Consider the following 17,769-nt stretch of genomic DNA (forward strand, 5'->3'; position numbering starts at 1 on the left):
AAAAGAACTGATAAACAGCTGTAAAGTATCATCTATCTTAGTGTAATTTCAGATACTACAAAATTGTTTATAAACGTGTATCTCTGTCCTCTGAAAACATTTCCGGTTCGAATTGAATAGAGATTTTTTAGTTGACTGCGTACAATTTCAACTTCTAAGAATGAGTTTTATCGACATTGCCAATTTCGTTCAGTGACATTCAAAAGTACTGATGTCAAATAATAGGTTTATTTGTTGTCAGTGAACTAGACGTAGTTCAAAATTGAGGTTCAATGTTCAGTGTTTAACAGGAAGTATGGAAATAGAATCGTTGTTTGCAGGCTAAGAAATTTACATAATTAAATGTAAGATTTTGTTCTTCTTTAGTATACTGAACATCTTCATTCACTTTAAGTGTACAATGCCCTGTACTTCAGATGTAGCTGTGTTTGTATTCAGGCCTATGGTAAGGGGTAAAGCTTAATTTTATGGTTAGTATAGGGCTGTATTGAATGGGTGCCTCAAAGTAAATGAATTCTTGATTTATTTATCTATTTTAAATTTTTTTCAATTTTATATCCTTTGCTTAAACACAAAAAATGAAATGCTACCGATAGAATATTAATATTGAGGCTATCATATGTTTAGTATATAAAAATATAGTAGTATATCTAAGGAATTACTCTTATATACATGTTTGTTCTGTAAAGCACACTGAATAACACGAATTCCATGTTTAAGGAGTAAACAACATGACAAATTTTGTCTATGAACTGAAGGATAAAAACTTTTCGGCCAACCAGAAGACGTGTTGCACCCAAATTAAATCATTTGGAAAATAATTTCAATAAAATTTCATTATTGTCTTCTTTGACAAATTGTTTAAATTATACATTTCTATATGACATGTACCTTTTTTCAGTGTACTCGCTGGTAACCGAATAGGGATGACATTTAATGCAGATACATTTTTTGATCTAGATAGATTGTCGTACTTGTAAGTACAAGTCTTTTAACTTTATATTTTCTATTCAACCGAACAGACTTCTTACTTATTACATCAAAGACATGTTAACGAGGGATATTCAAAATCTCGTAAGGAATTTTGTACGAGATTAACTTTTTGTAACTTACGAAACTATTCCTTGGTCCGATGAATTTTTTTAATAAACTCTTAAGCTACTAAATGACCGGAAGTAAAAAAAAGAGAGTTGTGTATAGCTGCTACTAGGGTTTGCTAATGTGAGCCAAGAGAATACTGAAATATTTTTGATTCATGAAAAACATACTTCTTTGATTGGTTTACTTATTTTAGAATTAAAAAAATGGATAGATGGATGGTCCGAAGATTAAACAATTGACAATTGAAAAGTATAAATGTAACTTATCAAGTCATTATATTCATTCTTTATAGATCAGTTCGAATTTAAATGGTCGTTTTAGTTCAGAATATGTTTACTTGTGTCTTCTTATTCACTTTAAACTAACTCTGAGCTCACCAATAAATCATTTCAATACACACTGCATTATTCTAAGTGACGAAGTAACAAATATAAATGTTCAACTTTGAAACAAAGAACCCCACACTGAAGACAAGGTCACCATTGATAAACGTTGACATTTACTCTAGTTGATCGATATTTGTTATTGGATCTTTGAAGCCTTGCGTGCCCACAATGAATTTTTCAATAAATGAATTATGTTATATGTATCCTTTTTTGTTAAGAGTTGACAATTTTTTTTACGTTAACAAAAAAATTAAAAAGTAATTCTAATTCTGTGACGTATGAAATATTTTAAGATGCAGATTGTATAATATACAAAAACGCTGTTTGTTTTGATAATTTAGTAATACTGCTTGTTTTGATAATTAAGCCGGAAGAAAAACATTCCTACCTTCAAAATATTTGATAAATATTACTTTCAAAGTTTAAAAAATGCATACATCAAATAGGTACGTTTGATTTGTGATTACATATAATGACTTCCGTTTTCTAAACCTTATCTTTAGTTTCTGTACTTTTCTACTACCTCAAATTGTACAAAGATGTATTTAATTAAATTATTATCAGTATTTCAAACCAGTATCGGTGCAGTACTGAGGTAATGAGCTTTTCCGACTCATATATGTACTTAATATACCTCATTGAAGTCTTGATAACATTTACAAATGAATATAATTGATGAAATTGCACTTTTCATATTCCGTTCTATGCTCAATTAGTTTCCCGGAGTTCGTAATCACTTCATGCTATGCAATCATTATTTTCAAAAATTACTAGTCTTTAGAAAAATCATACAAGACGTTGACCGCAAAATCATTAAAATCTGATATGTTTATGTTTAATGCATGCTCAAGATATGTCACCATATAATGAATGGTTTCAACAAAAATCTAATGAAACGATATGGGGTACTTTTAGCGTACTTTCAATGTTGCCACTTTAACTTTATAAAATTTAGCAATTTCTTTTTTTTTTTGTGTCTTACGTTTAAAATTGCTATCAACATTATGAACGGAAAAGAGAGTTTATTAATGTTGAAATCGTTCATTCTGTTATATATTAAGCATACTTATTGATTAAAGTATGCTGCATGATCATTTCGTCTTTTTTATCAAGACACTTAAGACACTTTTAAGACTTTAAGTTGAAGAACAACAATGAAATTGCTGGTTTTTTGCTGTGGATATTGTGACATGCGTTCGGGTATAAATTCTAGGATTTGTTTAGAAAATCCTTTTTAAATTACTGTAAGGACGTTTAATAACTTATAATCAAATAGGTAGAAACATGCATAGTCACTTCGTTTCCTTTTGTAATTTTCAACATTTTATCCTAGGGATATGAGCAACAATCTAATAACTGAATTACCAGATGGTGTTTTCCAGAATTTGTTTCGTCTTGTTACATTGTAAGTGTTAATTACAGTATATTTATAGTCCTTTTACTTGATTACTACTACGTCAATTCCATTTGAAGATTGTATACTTCTAAGTCATAATTAGTTGGTGTTAGATCCTTTTATTGACTACAACTGGTTCAATACCAAAACGTGATGGACCTTTAAATATAGCTAATAAAGGCAACAGTAGTATACCGCTGTTCAAACTCATAAATCCATGGACAAAAATCGGGGTAACAAACTAAAACCGAGGGAAACGCATTAAATATAAGAGAACAACGACACAACACTTAAATGTAACACACACAGAAACGGACCAAGCATCACACGAAATCCCAAGAGAATAACAAATACAACATGAAAACCAAATACATGAATTCGGGATAGACAAGTACCGTGACACGTCTTATCGCTATGTGAATTTACACTAAAAAATAAGAGAAAACAAACGACGCAACGTTAAAATGTAACACACACAGAAAAGAACAATAATATAACAATGGCCATATTCCTGACTTGGTAGACGAAACGCGCGTCTGGCGTATTAAATTATAATCCTGGTACCTTTGATAACTATTGGTACAGGACATTTTAAAAAAGGAAAAATGGTGGATTGAACCTGGTTTTGTGGTATGCCAAACCTCGCACTTTAAAAACTTTCGCAAAACTAGATCATACAAGTTTGTGAAGAACTCGTAGTCTCGGAGTCCATTCAGTTAGTTTTTTTTAATTTGCTGATACTGAATCAATAACCATTGCTGAATGAGTGCAACACAGCCGATGAAATGTTCGGCTTATCCTTTTCTTAATTAATGTAAGAATGTTTTACAGGCAATAATTGAATAGGAAGAAATATGTGTCACAGTTACTTCGTTTATCATTGTTATTTTCCACAATTTATCCCAGGGATATGAACAACAATCTAATTAAAGGAATATGACAGTTGTTTTCCATTCGATTGATGTGTTTAAGCTTTGTTTTGTGCCATTTAATAAGGAACTTACCGATTTGAATTTTCCTTGGAGCTCGTTATTTTTATATTTTTTATTTTACTTTTTACTAGGTGAATATCACTTAGTGATTAATTGTTAGTTCCTATAGTTTCCCACAATGATGTCAATACCCAATTATAATGCTAACACACAATTTGGTTTAACAAAAGAAATGGAATTTGTTTCTTTGGGAAAAGAAAAATTCTATGTACACATATTTATTTTGGTTTTGCTATGGCGTTGATGGTTTATCTACGACTGTTAAAGTTTTAAGTAAAAAAGCTTTGGCGTCTTCTGTCTATCTGTCTCTCTTTCTCTTTTCTTGTTTAGTACTGGTTAGTGATGGACTAATGCTCTCCTAAATTGAGTAATACTATGTCGATATAAATTAGCGATGGACTGTTTATTTATGAATAGGGAGTTATTGTATGATTACCAATGATACAAATATCCAACTAAAGGATTCGGATATTGATGAATACACTTCACCAAACGGCCTTCAACAATGGTCAACACCTAAACCATATAATCAGTTATTTAGGGTCCTTTTAAGTTTAACTAGTGGGTATTCTACTACAGACTAATGATTCACTATTTGACTTGCTGATACTAGGTGGATACCCATCGGTAGAAAACAGTGGTTGGACTGTTAGTTCCTCCAATCATTTCGGACTCTGTCGATACCAATCGGTGATTGATTGTTAGTACCGTTTATGATTTGCTAGTACTCTGTCGATATTAATTGGTTATGGCCTATTATCCTCCTCAATTTTTTAATACGTCAATACCAATTCGTAATGGGCTATTGGTCCCTTTAACTTGCGCCAATTAAGTACATGGTTTATTCAAAACAAATTTATACTATATGCTATAGAAATATCAAATGATTTTGACTCGTCTTTGTTCCATATGAATCTGTCGTTATTTCTTTACTACATGATCTTCTAATTTTTTAACCATTTCCTAAATATCACATAGGAGACCTTTAATATAGACTATATATATACACACGTAAGAAAACAATATGTAACGATACAACAACTGTCATATTCCTGACTTTGTACAGCTTTTCTTTATGTAGTAAATGGTGGATTGAACCTGGTTGTGTACTTAGTTAGCTTAACCTCTCACTTTTGGGTTGAATCTGATTTTATAGCTATCTAAACCTCTCACTTGTATAAGCTGTCTCATTGGTAATCATACTACATCACCTTATTATTTATGTATGAAAACTAAGTAATAAATCTTAGACTTTTACAAAACTATTCTAAAGTCAAGAAAAATCTAACATGTATTTAGAAAACATACTTCAATTAACTCATTTATTGGTGTTTTTTTTTAATTATTTAATTACTTACGATGTATGCTCATACTCAAGACAAACGTGTAAAAATATAATGTATGTTATAGGCAATTAATATGATAATGATAAAAGAATCGAATTTGCTTAATGTATTCATATTGTTTTGCATGATAAACGATAAACGAGTAAACTAAAGGACAAGTGAAAGATACAACCTGTTAACTAATACAGGTGCAGTGTTGTTCTTTCTAACGGTGTATTTATATTTTTGTACCCATTCCTAAATAATTTGTATTATCTATTATCTGTGATAGGAATTTAAAAGATAATCAGATAAGGAGACTTGGGAATGGTTCTTTCAGTGGACTCACCAGTATACGTGCGCTGTAAGTATAGTCTACGAAATTCTACGTGACATTCACTTGTTACTTTCCCTCTCTGTTTATCTAAGCGTACCAGGTGTAGGCTAATCTTGAATAAGAATAATTTTAAACGTCATTCCTTTCTAGATAAGGTATAATTTAAATCACCAGCAAGCTTATATCATTCGTTTAGTATAATACAAAAAAGTTGCACAAGATACAATTTCTTTCTACATAAACATTATCTGCAATTTCCGTATTTTTAATGTCAATACAAGCTGATATTTTTGAAATATTTGTCACGAAAATATATTTACGGTTTTAAATGAAATCAATTGAAAGCATAAGTATCTTAATTGCATTCATGTCTTTTTTTTCAGATATTTGTCTGGAAATGGTATAGAAGAAATTTACCCCTCTGCCTTTGTTGGACTTTCACAGCTACAAACACTGTAACTATTTAGTACTAATAAGATTACCTTATCAAATATAAATAATTGTAAAAAACTGCTCTGTAACTCATGTTTCTTCGGTATATATGCATTCGTTACATACTATTATTCTTCTTATCGTATGTAAAGATTAAACGTGCATCTTATCTGTATTTACTAAATCAAAGCATTGCATATAAAAATAGCAGAGGATTACATTGAAATAATTTTAGTTATGATAAAATAAATGTTTGTTTTTCAGAGATTTAAGTCATCAAAGACTTGTTACACTGCAAAGCGGAACATTCCTTGGATTACGTAGCCTATTCAGCTTGTTAGTATTTATGAGTTTATACTATTAAAACCTGATTTTTTAACTCATTATAAAAATAATTATTGTATTGCATAATGCAGTTATAGACTGTTCTCGATGCCCTTGTCACTAACGGAAAATATTGAACAATAAGGTTATGAGGTACAAAATCCAGAAGTCATTGTCACAAAACAGATGTATGATCAACAAGGACATATATAAAAGTGCATTGTATAAGCTTTGATTATTAACTCATTGTAAAAATAATAATGGTATTGCATAATGCATTTATAAGACGTGCTCGATGCACTTGTCACAAATGGAAAATATCGAACAATAAGGTAATGCGGACCAAACTTCATTGTCAAATGAAAACCTGGTGTATAATCAACAAGGAAATATATAAAAGTACATTGTATAAGCTTTGGAATGCTTCAGGGAAAAGGGATTTTCAATGGTTTTGTTAAAACTATTTTTCGTTTTGATGCCTATAAACATTTATCGTTTTTCAATATGATATATCTTAAGTGCACTTGTGGGAAGTACTGGTATTTAATTCAGCCGTACCAGTACGCATTAAAAAACAAATCATACATTAATGTTTTGACCGAAACCTAACCGTTCTCAAAATAAACGGAATTTGAAATGTTACGCATATCAAAAGGATATACAAACTAGCAAACAACACCTGCGTTATGCAATTATTTATGCTAATATTCAATGTAGAATATATAGAATATATGTAAAGGAAATTAAATGTATGAGAGATGAAGGTGCGCTATTTCTGTTGAAATATATACAATTAATATCAAGAAGTCTTGTCTTTAAACACATTCAGTGCTGGAAGATGTAAATCAGATGGTAAATTTATTCAACGCAAAACATCAACAAACACAGAATGGAGTCGACTTGGAGTCTGAATCGCTCTTTGGTTAAATAAGAACTATTTTAAATAATTAGCAGCATAGGCAGCCTTGCTCCCATGCTTATTAAGATATGATTTTCATCCATAGTCAATATAGAAATATCTAATCAGTTTTTTGTTTCAAATTTTGGTCAAACATCGTCATTTAGGTGTAGAATTATTATAAAAACTCGATCCAATAATTTAGTTATGTAGAAAAAGTTTTAGATTATTTGTGCTGTAGACATTCAATTCTCTATCCATTGAAAATCTGAAGAAAATAGCAAAATAAAGAAACATGAATGAGCATTTTACAAATTGATATTCCAGGGATATATCTCTAATAAACAATATCGATGGTTCAAATTTGCTGTTCAAATTCTCTTTATTCAATATATTCAGGGATTTGTCATACAACACAATACAGATAATACAAGGTGGTGGTTTAAATGGTTTGCTGAAACTGCTCACATTGTAAGTCTACCATTTTTTTCATATTCATCATTTTTTTCAAACATATTTCTAACACATCTTTCTCTTTTTTTTCATTTTTTGATAAAAAAAAAAACAACAGATAATTTCTGACGACGTGTTATACTGATACCGGTATGTCTGTCAATACCGATTGCAGTTTCCAGTGACTCAATCTGTTACATGTTTACATATTCTATGACATTTAAAACAGCAATATATTGAATGCTATACCGATTAAGTTCATATTTGCTTTCTGTCAAATTGTTAAATGGTGATTTACATTACACCTTTCTTCATTTTTTTCTTTCATTAATCTTATCTATCTACACTGTTTCGGCACTTACATAAATCTTAATGGTCATTATTCAATATCTGTAGTGGTATATTGTTTGTTTTGCAGGGATATATCAAACAACGAAATTATGATGATAGAATCAAACGCGTTTCACGGTCTTCCAAATCTTCGGACGTTGTAAGTATTTCTTTAAAGTGCTATATATTTTTGTTGATATGTTTAAACAGCTTAAGTTCTTATAGCCGGGAAAATAAAAAAAAGCGTATTAATTAAAAGTAGACATTAGGCATGAAGAACATCTGCTGATTAATATCAAAATGTAAGTGATTCAGTGTTCATAATACGATATCGGTAAACTTCGGAAATCCTCGTAATACGTCGGAACACAATAAGAATAGACTTTGTATTTTGATCTTGTATAAATTGATATATATTTAAGGAATGACTGTAATATTTTTTCTGTCTATGAAGAAATAACATAAAAAAATTTGTGCACATGAAATAACCCGCGTAATGGTTTATTTTAAAGTGTGCACCACATTTTTTATGTTATTTCGAATAGACAGATTAAATATTACAGCTTATAATTTAATTTTAAATTCCATTTTAAACCAGAATTAACCATTTTTAAAGGTTGATGACGTCACAGTCACATGACTGAATTATGCCTATGAGCTGATAAACAAAACGACGTCAGCCAATCAGAGGACAGGTTACATCCAAAATTAAATTATATTAATGTGGATATAAAATTCATTTATATTAGAAAATGATATGCAAAATGTAGTTTATAGACAAAAAAAAGCATGCTGTCATTACGGAGTGTTTCAGCGTTCATAACACGACATTTCTAAACGTTGGATTTCCTCGTACTGTTATGCGGTTATACGTCGGAACTCAAAATAAAAGTTATTAAATATTGATTTTGATATTTTAAAGTAGTCTACATATATTCACATAGTCCGTAATATTGCCGTAACCTCGATATGGTAACTATACCTTTATAAACTCTGTAATGTGTAGGAATTATTTTATAATAATCAAATGGCTTAGTTGTGTATTTTGTTTTCTTTTGAGAGACATACCGATGAGTTTCCTTACTGCTGTATGGTCAAGACGGTGGAAAATTGCTACCCAAAACCAGACGAATTTTCGTCTTGTGAGGATTTGATGTCGAACTTTGTTTTACGTACAAGCATTTGGATTCTTGGCTCCCTTGCATGTTTTGGAAATTTATTAGTAATTGGATGGCGAATAAAGGATTTTAAAAATGGAAAAGTAAGTACATTAAATTATTTATAAAAAGAGTACTAGTAATTGCTGTAATCTGGAATACTTATAAATAAAGGCAACAGTAGTATAACTCTGTTCAAAAGTCATAAATCGATTGAGAGAAAACAAAGCCAGGCTACAAACTAAAACCGAGTGAAACACATCAACAATAAGAGCAAAAAACAAAATTCAACAGAAACATTGAAGTGTAACTAACAACAAACGATAATGCTACACACACAGAAACGAAATATAAGTTAACGACTTCCATTCTCCTGACTTGGTACAGGACATACTATCAGCTAAAATACTTGGTATACAAACTGAGGTATCATTTCTCATTTATTATGTCCTCTTTGAATTGAGTATGTGTAGAGCTTGCTATGAGGTATAAAACTTTGGAGATACCTATGGCGTAAAGATGCTCAAATGTTGTCGTTCAGTGTTTTTTTGTAAGTATCGCATCGTTTGCATTATCCCTCAAAACCCTTTTTTTAATATGTATATATCTGGATTTGGTGGTCTCATCGATTTGTTTCAAATATACCCTTAAGTTCATTAGAGAAACACACATGAGTATTGTATTAAGTCATCTGATCTTTTTCGTGACATTGCGACATCAATCTGTGTTTGATCATTTTGGAGGTTCAAACGGCGATATGAGGGTTTGAGACGGCATGATTTATCTATCAGAGAATTGGTTGATCTCTAAAATTGTAAGCAATTTTTATAGTACAAAATTGAGAAAGGAAATGGGATACGTATGATAAAGAGACAACAACCCGTCCATAGAGCAGACAACAGCCAAAGTCCATCAATGAGTCAGTTTAAAAAAAAACGTATCTCTTTGACCGATGAGTCTGAATGTCCCCGTGGTATCTGCTGTCTCTTTTGTTCGAATAAAAAAAATCAGATTTGGCTTATAAAATTTCATCAGAAAGATTTTTCTTTAAAGGGAATGTATGTATTTTAACATATATTTCATATGTTTTTTCTAGACTTTAAAAAAAACTATATATAAAAAACGGTATTCAATATTTTTTTTCAGGTTCACTCCTTTCTTATAGCAAATCTTGCTATTGGTGACTTTTTCATGGGTGTGTACCTTATGATAATAGCTGTAGTGGATACTTATTATAGAGGAAATTATTATATATATGACAGATATTGGCGAGAAAGTGTGATGTGTAAATTTGCAGGATTCATTTCTACATTATCTAGTGAATTGTCCGTATTAACTCTTACAGTTATAACTTTAGACCGATTAGTATGTATAATATTTCCATTAAAACTGAAACGTTTAGGAATGAAAGAAGCACTTATAGTTATGCCGTCTTTATGGGTACTGGTAGTCTTTTTATCCGCATGCCCACTAATGGGTATAGAATATTTTGAAAACTTTTATGGTCGTTCCGGCGTTTGTCTCGCCTTCCATATAACACCAGATCACGTTGGAGGATGGGAATACTCAGTTTTTGTATTTCTTGTGTTAAACTTCGTTTCATTTCTCTTAATATTTCTATCATATTTGTGGATGTTTTTCGTGGCAAAAAAGACTACAACAGCTGTTAGAAAGTCTAAAGCGTTATCTGACAAATCAATGGCCAAGAGAATGACTCTTATTGTAATGACTGATTTTATGTGTTGGGTACCAATTATTTTACTTGGATTTGCATCACTAGGTGGTGCTCACGTTCCACAACAGGTATGTAGTGATTCTCAATGGTCAAGATTTTTTATCAAGACCAATTATCAGTTTACTGATCTTTCATATATTCAGAACCAATATTTACTTATAACTATTTAGAGACTTTTTACTAGCTCGGTAGACGTTTAGAAAACTCAAAACAACAACCACCACAAAGTACCAACCTGAAAGACAATTAGACGGAAGAAGTTAAAAAGACATTAAAATCGCTAAAAATCGTTCAATTCAGCATACGTAATGTTTACTTAATCAGTTAGTGCGAGTTACAAAAAAAAGTTGTATTGTTTTCAAGGGAAAATACCTTCAGTTTAAAATTGTCTCGTTACTTTTTATGCACTAAAACCCTTTATACTTTTTCGCTGTTTATACTTTTGGTCTCAAGGATATCGAATAAAGGTTGTTCCATAAACACTTGTATTGTGTCCTTGAATTGATATTAGACGTAAACAACTTGAATCCGGTTAATACTTCAAAGTACACATACGCGCCAAAGGAAATGTTAAACAATGCATGAAATCAAAGCAAAGTTTAAGCATTTCGATATTATTTTAGGCTAAAACGTTATCTTAATAACAACTGAGATGACCTCTGAAGACTATCAAAAGTTCTTTGACCTTTAACTATGAATAGACAAAAATGTATGTTCAACGGTTAAATGACTATTTTTTCTAGACATGTTTGGTTTCATGTCATAATTGAAATATATATAGGTACCGTCGATTAAACTGTTTACGAATGATTTTTATTGTCTGAACCAGTCATCGAAATGACAATACTTGGTTGCTCCCTTCGTTTCACTTGGCAATGATAACATTCACTAGTAAATTAATTTCCAATATCTTTAACGTCATATGGATTATAACACCATCTGAAAAAGATGACAATAAAATGTGTTGTCAACGTTCAGTCATTCAGTCAATTCTCAAACTTGTCAACTGCAGTAAATGTATTACTTTTCAAACAGTTTGCTTGCAGTTAATGTATCACTCTTAAAACAGTTCGCTTGCAGTAAATGTATTGCTCTTCAAACACCTAGCTTGCAGAAAATTCGGCATTTCGGACAATGCCGTGTGATACTGAGTAAATACGGGTAACTAACATCTTCTTAAAAATCTGAACTATGCCTGACCAGTTCTTAATTTAATGCAATTGATTTGCCGCAACAGTACCGAATGTACCGTAGTGAACAAGTCTGAAATTTAATGAAAGTCTGAAATTGACATAACAATTTACTTTTCAGATCAAACCGACCGTTTCAGATAAAAGTTAGTTTGTGTTGAATTCTTTCTTTTTTCATAACAAAGCTGAAAAAAGCTGGTCACACTCATCTCCAGTCAAGGGTCAAATAAAAAGCTGCGTGCAAACGGACCCAACATGGATCAAATTATTTACTTGCAAGAATATTAATTATATCATACACGATATTGAGTTTCTTTTAAAGAATGAAAACGAAATGGATGCTAATAGCAAATAATTAAATCAAATGGTCCACTTTTAATAATATTTGCCAAAAAACAATCCTTTCATTTCTATTTAAATTGTAGCTAAAACCCTATTAATGCTTCTGCATAGATATTTACTCACTTTGTCACTTACTTATATGAGTAATGACAAAGTAATCAAATTTGCGGCTGTCTTATTAATTTAATATAATTATCATGTCTACGATAGTTCTTACTGCGTTAGAATTCACAACGACTGACAAACTGTGATGTAATAATATACTTCAACATTGATTTTACTTAATTTTCTTTACATATATTACAACGACTTTTTGAACATATCACACGTCATGGTAATGGGACAGTTTCAACGGCTTCCAGTAACGAGTATCAATTCATATATATAAACATCAGTTGATAATGACCCCATATAAAATTGTGAAAACGTGGCATTGTTTGTTAGATATTATAATAATTGTTACTTAGGTTCACTGAACTGATATATTTTACAGGTGTACGCATGGATAGCAGTATTTGTACTTCCATTAAATTCCGCAATCAATCCAGTTTTGTATACAATTTCAACGGCGACTTTTTTAGGAAATGTTCGAAAAAGAGCCTGTAGATTTCGGAAGTCTTTCACTGGTGGTGGATCGTATAGGTCCACTGATACTAAACATTCTATTGTAGGTCAGTACGTATATTTCTGTCATTGTTTTTTTTAATTTTCTATTGAACGTTAATATTTTAAAATATTAATACAAGTATCAGAGCAAAACAAAATAAAAATATATACGTTAGGGAAACAAAGTGACAATTAAAATTAAGAAAGGAAATTGGGAATATGTCAAAGAGACAACAACTCGACCAAAGAGCAAAATCACCAATGTCGATTAAGGGTCTTCAAAGCAACGATAAAATCATCCCGCAAACGGAGGTGGGCCTCCGCAAGTTATACTATTTGATAACATTAATAATCGAAGACTTTTTTATTTGAAATATTTTAATAAGGCCCATTTTCATTATAATTATTACATTCAGCATAATCTTCGTTTAGTATTTTATGATTCAAAAGCCAAGGAAGTATAATTATAAATACATCGCATAGCTTTTTCTCCCTTTAGCTCTTTGACAACTATTTCACATGTTATAAAATAAATCTATCTAGATACACAAAACAGCAACGTTAGTGGTATCCAAACCGACATCTATAAATAACCATACGAACACAAACGATAACCATGTGCTACTTATGTGCCGTTCAGCCGCCCGAGTTTGAGACCATTTGTTTGTGATAGCGAAATTGCTGAAACTCTAAAATAAACTCAAAACTGAAAGGATTACGAATGAAGAGACTGCTTCAAAATCATTGTATGTATCTCAAACAAATACGCAATCATCTCTAGTGTGTAGAAATACATTTTATAATTATTCTTTCATCCATTACTTTAAACTCACATATGCTTTTTTGTTACATTTCAGATGACAAATATATGTGGCATAGAAACTCAGGTTATAGACAGTTAGAACTAACACGTCTTCGTGGCCTCAATAAGTCTTATTCGCTCACTGTACACAATAATCATAGCACTATTTCACGTATGTGACAACTAGTGTTGTTATATTTTGAATGATTTTGCCTTTGGAGTAATCCATTATTATACATGTTAAATGCTTCCTCTTATGGAAAGGACAGTACTATTTCAATTTGACATGCTTTGAATATGATGTTTATTAATAGTCAATTTAAAACTGGCAGGGACAATTCCAACCAAAGGCTAATATTTACGATTAAGTTACCCTTATATTGCTCCAGGTTTCCGATGATGGAAAACTTTAACGTAAGGATAGAATTATCCTGTCCCTATTACTGTTTAAGTTTTAAAAAAAAATATAACCACATATCAAAGAAATGAAGCCCTGAAGAGCGTGTCTGGGTCTGCAGGAATCACGGGATATTTTAAACAACAACACACTAAAAAATCAATCGAAAGTATGACGTGCATTCGATCTTACTCTATAGTTTTCCTTGATTCTACCTTAATGTGTTTAAGTAAAGTGCGGAATGGTTAATAGCTTACTTTAAATCAGTTAAAGGAATGATTTTGATCTTTTTACAGAGCATTTGTATTCTTTTGGGTTATATAAATGGTTAAGTTGCAAATCGAATCACTTTAATGTAAATATATTCCAGTTCACATAGAAGATGTACTAAAGGCTAAAATTCAGTATTATATATTTTTTATTTACATTTATATTCCATTTTTGAATACAGCTGGTGACTGTATTTTATGTAATAATGAAAATGTTATGTTGCTATGACAATTGTTAATTTGTATCATGTATTTATTGTATTTTGACTTCACATATGTATTTATTGTATTTAATGCATAAATTGTTATTCCAGAAAGTCTTTCGTCGTTATTTTTATAGATATATATACATGCGTTTAGCAATAAAATTGAGAATGGAAATAAAGAGACAACAACCCGACCATAGAGCAGACAACAACTGTACTGTTACGATATTGTCACTAAAAATTGTCTAGCTTCACATCTAGTTTTTCAGTAGACTGAACTTTATATATAATGACTCCGGTCGTCCAAATATTCATGCATTTTCTGGTCAATAATTATCCCTCATTTTGAAAAATAAGATGTCTACCAAAGAAGTACAAATTTTTACATGATTCGGAAAGATTTATTCCAATTGTTGAGGAAAAGATTTATTTTTCAAAAGTTTCTTGCCAATTATTACAGCCCCCTGGGGGGGGGGCGGGAGGGGGGGCTGTCCCTTTTCGCCTTGAAGCACTAAATAGTGAGGATATCATTTTCAATAGTTCTATCAATTGAGTCAAAACCACAAAAAAAAACTAAAAAATGTCATGTGTATAAAAAGCGCTAACATTACTGCTCAAAGGCGAAATTATTCTGTATGATCTACAGCTACCTTCAATTACTTTTATTAAAATATAAACAAGACGACATCAAAATCAATAATATCAGAACATAACACAAAAAAAACAATTTGAAAGAATAAAAAAGCATAGAACATCAAAGAACAGGAGACTCGTTTACTATGGAACAGTTCCTGTTCTAATACTGACACCATCCGTGCTATCCAAGTACGAACACGTTGATGGGTAATATGAGGCAATTTTATGATCCCATGATTTTAACAGATAGGTGAATGTGTCTTCAGTTTACCCAAATGTGTAACCAAATACGAATATGAAAGTTTGAGATGAAAAAATGCTTTTCGGGATAAAGGATTATGTAAGTTTTTCACACATTTTAATTTCAAACCAGTTTAAGTCCTAAACATTTGCATTACAAGTTAAGTCATGGGGAAAAATACTAAGATAGAATTCGATGTCATCAACATTAATTTGTAAAATTTAAAAATACCAATACAAATGACAATTAGAAGATATGGACCTTTAGTCCTAAATGCTTGATTTGTTGTGTTAGTTGGTATTGGGTTTGAACTAGCTATCAGTAACTGCGTGTGCTCGTCTTTACTTATTGTCTTTTTGTTGTGTGAATATATAAATACCCTGCAACCATCCGGTCTGTGTTTTGTTACTTGTTGTTCAACCTTGAATCGATCTTATGGGTTAAGTCCTTTTCAACTTATCTTTATAGTTTGTTCATATATTGTGGTGTTTCACCACTGTTCCAGGTTGGGGAGGGATATGGACGCCCGAAAACATGGCACATATAAACCCAGCCGGAGTCTGTTTGAACATGTCCTATGTCAGGAACCTGTAATTCAATGGTTGTCGATTGTTTTTGAATGTCAAATTTGTCTTTCGTTTATTATTTGTATATAAATCAGTCAGTTGTTTTTTTTTTTATTGTTTTACATTTGTCATGTCGGGGAAGTTTATAGATGATTCTGTGGTATATATTTTTCTCATTGTTGAAGGTCGTACCGTGACCTATAGTTGTTAATGTCTATACCATCTGGTTTGCATGTTTATACATGTATACTTTGTGTTTCTAGAAAAACACGTTCAATATACTAGATATATGGATAAATTGTATAAAAGTCTAGCGATTGTAATGTAATATTTCTCTTTACCACAATTTCTATCCAGGACTTTCAATTAACAACGACACATGAAACAAAGTGTTGATAAATTGGTAAAAAAAAATGAAGCAGTTGCGAGAAATACAAAAGGGTTGGTGAAAAAGATTGCAGCAGATGCGAAAGATAAGAAATAAGTATACGTGTAGGATCTATGCATGAAACATAAAGTCTTTCACTCTCGATCAAATATTTCAGTTTAAGGATGAGTTCTAGTGAGTATGTAAAGGAACACGCATGATATAGCTGTATAAATTTATGTCTCTTATAGCAAATAATAAACTGTTATATCTAGAACACGCAACATTTACATATAAATCGAAATCAGCGGATATTTATAACATGAGGAATAAATCAGATAATCTAAAACGACAACAATGCTCTTATTTCAGATGGAATGTTAAGAAATATGAACATACTAAAACAAGCATAAAAGACATGAAAATGAAATAAAATAGATAAATACGCATATTTCACATTCACTTAATATTAATGTTCAATTGCTAGACACATTTTCCCAAGAGTTCCATCCGTTAAACGCATTTTGTCTGTACAGGGTAAATAAACACTTGTATAATATCTACTTGCGAACTTCATCAGACAGAAATAATTATCATTATATACATGTTTTCTACAGGAATCTTTAAAATCTTTAAACTTAGTTACATTCCATGTACATTATCATGGAAAGCTAAATACATACGAAGTATATATTTATAACGATAACACATTTAACAAAACAACAAAATAATCCAACCGCTTTTGTTCTTCTGTATCTGAGCAAATTTTTAAAAAATAAGACCATCAAGCCGAAATATACCCTTGGGTCTGACGAAGAAAATGCCAATTAGGATATTTAAATTCATAAGTCGAAAAACAAAACAGACAGCACAATTTCACATAAATTAAAAGGACAAACAACAGACAACAACACACTAAACAGAAACATTTAGCTTGAGAAACACGATCCCAACCAAAGGGTAAATTAAAATGTCCTTGAGGAGCAAATAGTTCCTCCACCACTAGCACCATTCTAATAATTAAAATACACCTGCATGGGTCGTCCGATGAAGGTGATTCGAGTTCTACCGTGTTACTTTTTTTGCTACACGTACACGACAAAAACATCTCAGCTGATATTTGACAAGTCAATGCCGTCTTTCTAGAAATCAACAGCGCCTTACCTTGAAGTATTATCAACTGTTTACACCTACCTAACCGTTCGAAGGTCGAACTTTTAATATAAAGTATTGTTGTACAATTGTAATTTACAAATCAAATAAGACACTTAACACGTATTG

At 31.2% G+C, this 17,769-nt stretch overlaps 1 protein-coding gene across 2 annotated transcripts in view; it reads left to right on the top strand.

Moving 5' to 3' along the window:
* Positions 1-14,678, top strand: part of LOC134714857 (G-protein coupled receptor GRL101-like) — a 92,658-nt gene extending 77,980 nt beyond the window's left edge. Inside the window, exons 15-25 of one of the 2 annotated variants that reach the window (XM_063576498.1) lie at positions 902-976; positions 2,821-2,892; positions 5,493-5,564; positions 5,921-5,992; positions 6,234-6,305; positions 7,591-7,662; positions 8,063-8,134; positions 9,037-9,235; positions 10,278-10,934; positions 12,892-13,073; positions 13,862-13,956. In XM_063576498.1, the coding sequence (XP_063432568.1) occupies positions 902-976; positions 2,821-2,892; positions 5,493-5,564; positions 5,921-5,992; positions 6,234-6,305; positions 7,591-7,662; positions 8,063-8,134; positions 9,037-9,235; positions 10,278-10,934; positions 12,892-13,073; positions 13,862-13,865 (1,549 nt within the window). In that variant the 3' untranslated portion in view covers positions 13,866-13,956. Of the gene's footprint in view, positions 1-901; positions 977-2,820; positions 2,893-5,492; positions 5,565-5,920; positions 5,993-6,233; positions 6,306-7,590; positions 7,663-8,062; positions 8,135-9,036; positions 9,236-10,277; positions 10,935-12,891; positions 13,074-13,861 lie in introns of both variants that reach the window. The other variant, XM_063576497.1, reaches the window with a different exon arrangement.
* The last annotated feature ends 3,091 nt before the right edge of the window (positions 14,679-17,769 follow it).

The sequence above is a fragment of the Mytilus trossulus genome, chromosome 4 (assembly GCF_036588685.1).
Source record: "Mytilus trossulus isolate FHL-02 chromosome 4, PNRI_Mtr1.1.1.hap1, whole genome shotgun sequence".
Classification (NCBI taxonomy): domain Eukaryota; kingdom Metazoa; phylum Mollusca; class Bivalvia; order Mytilida; family Mytilidae; genus Mytilus; species Mytilus trossulus.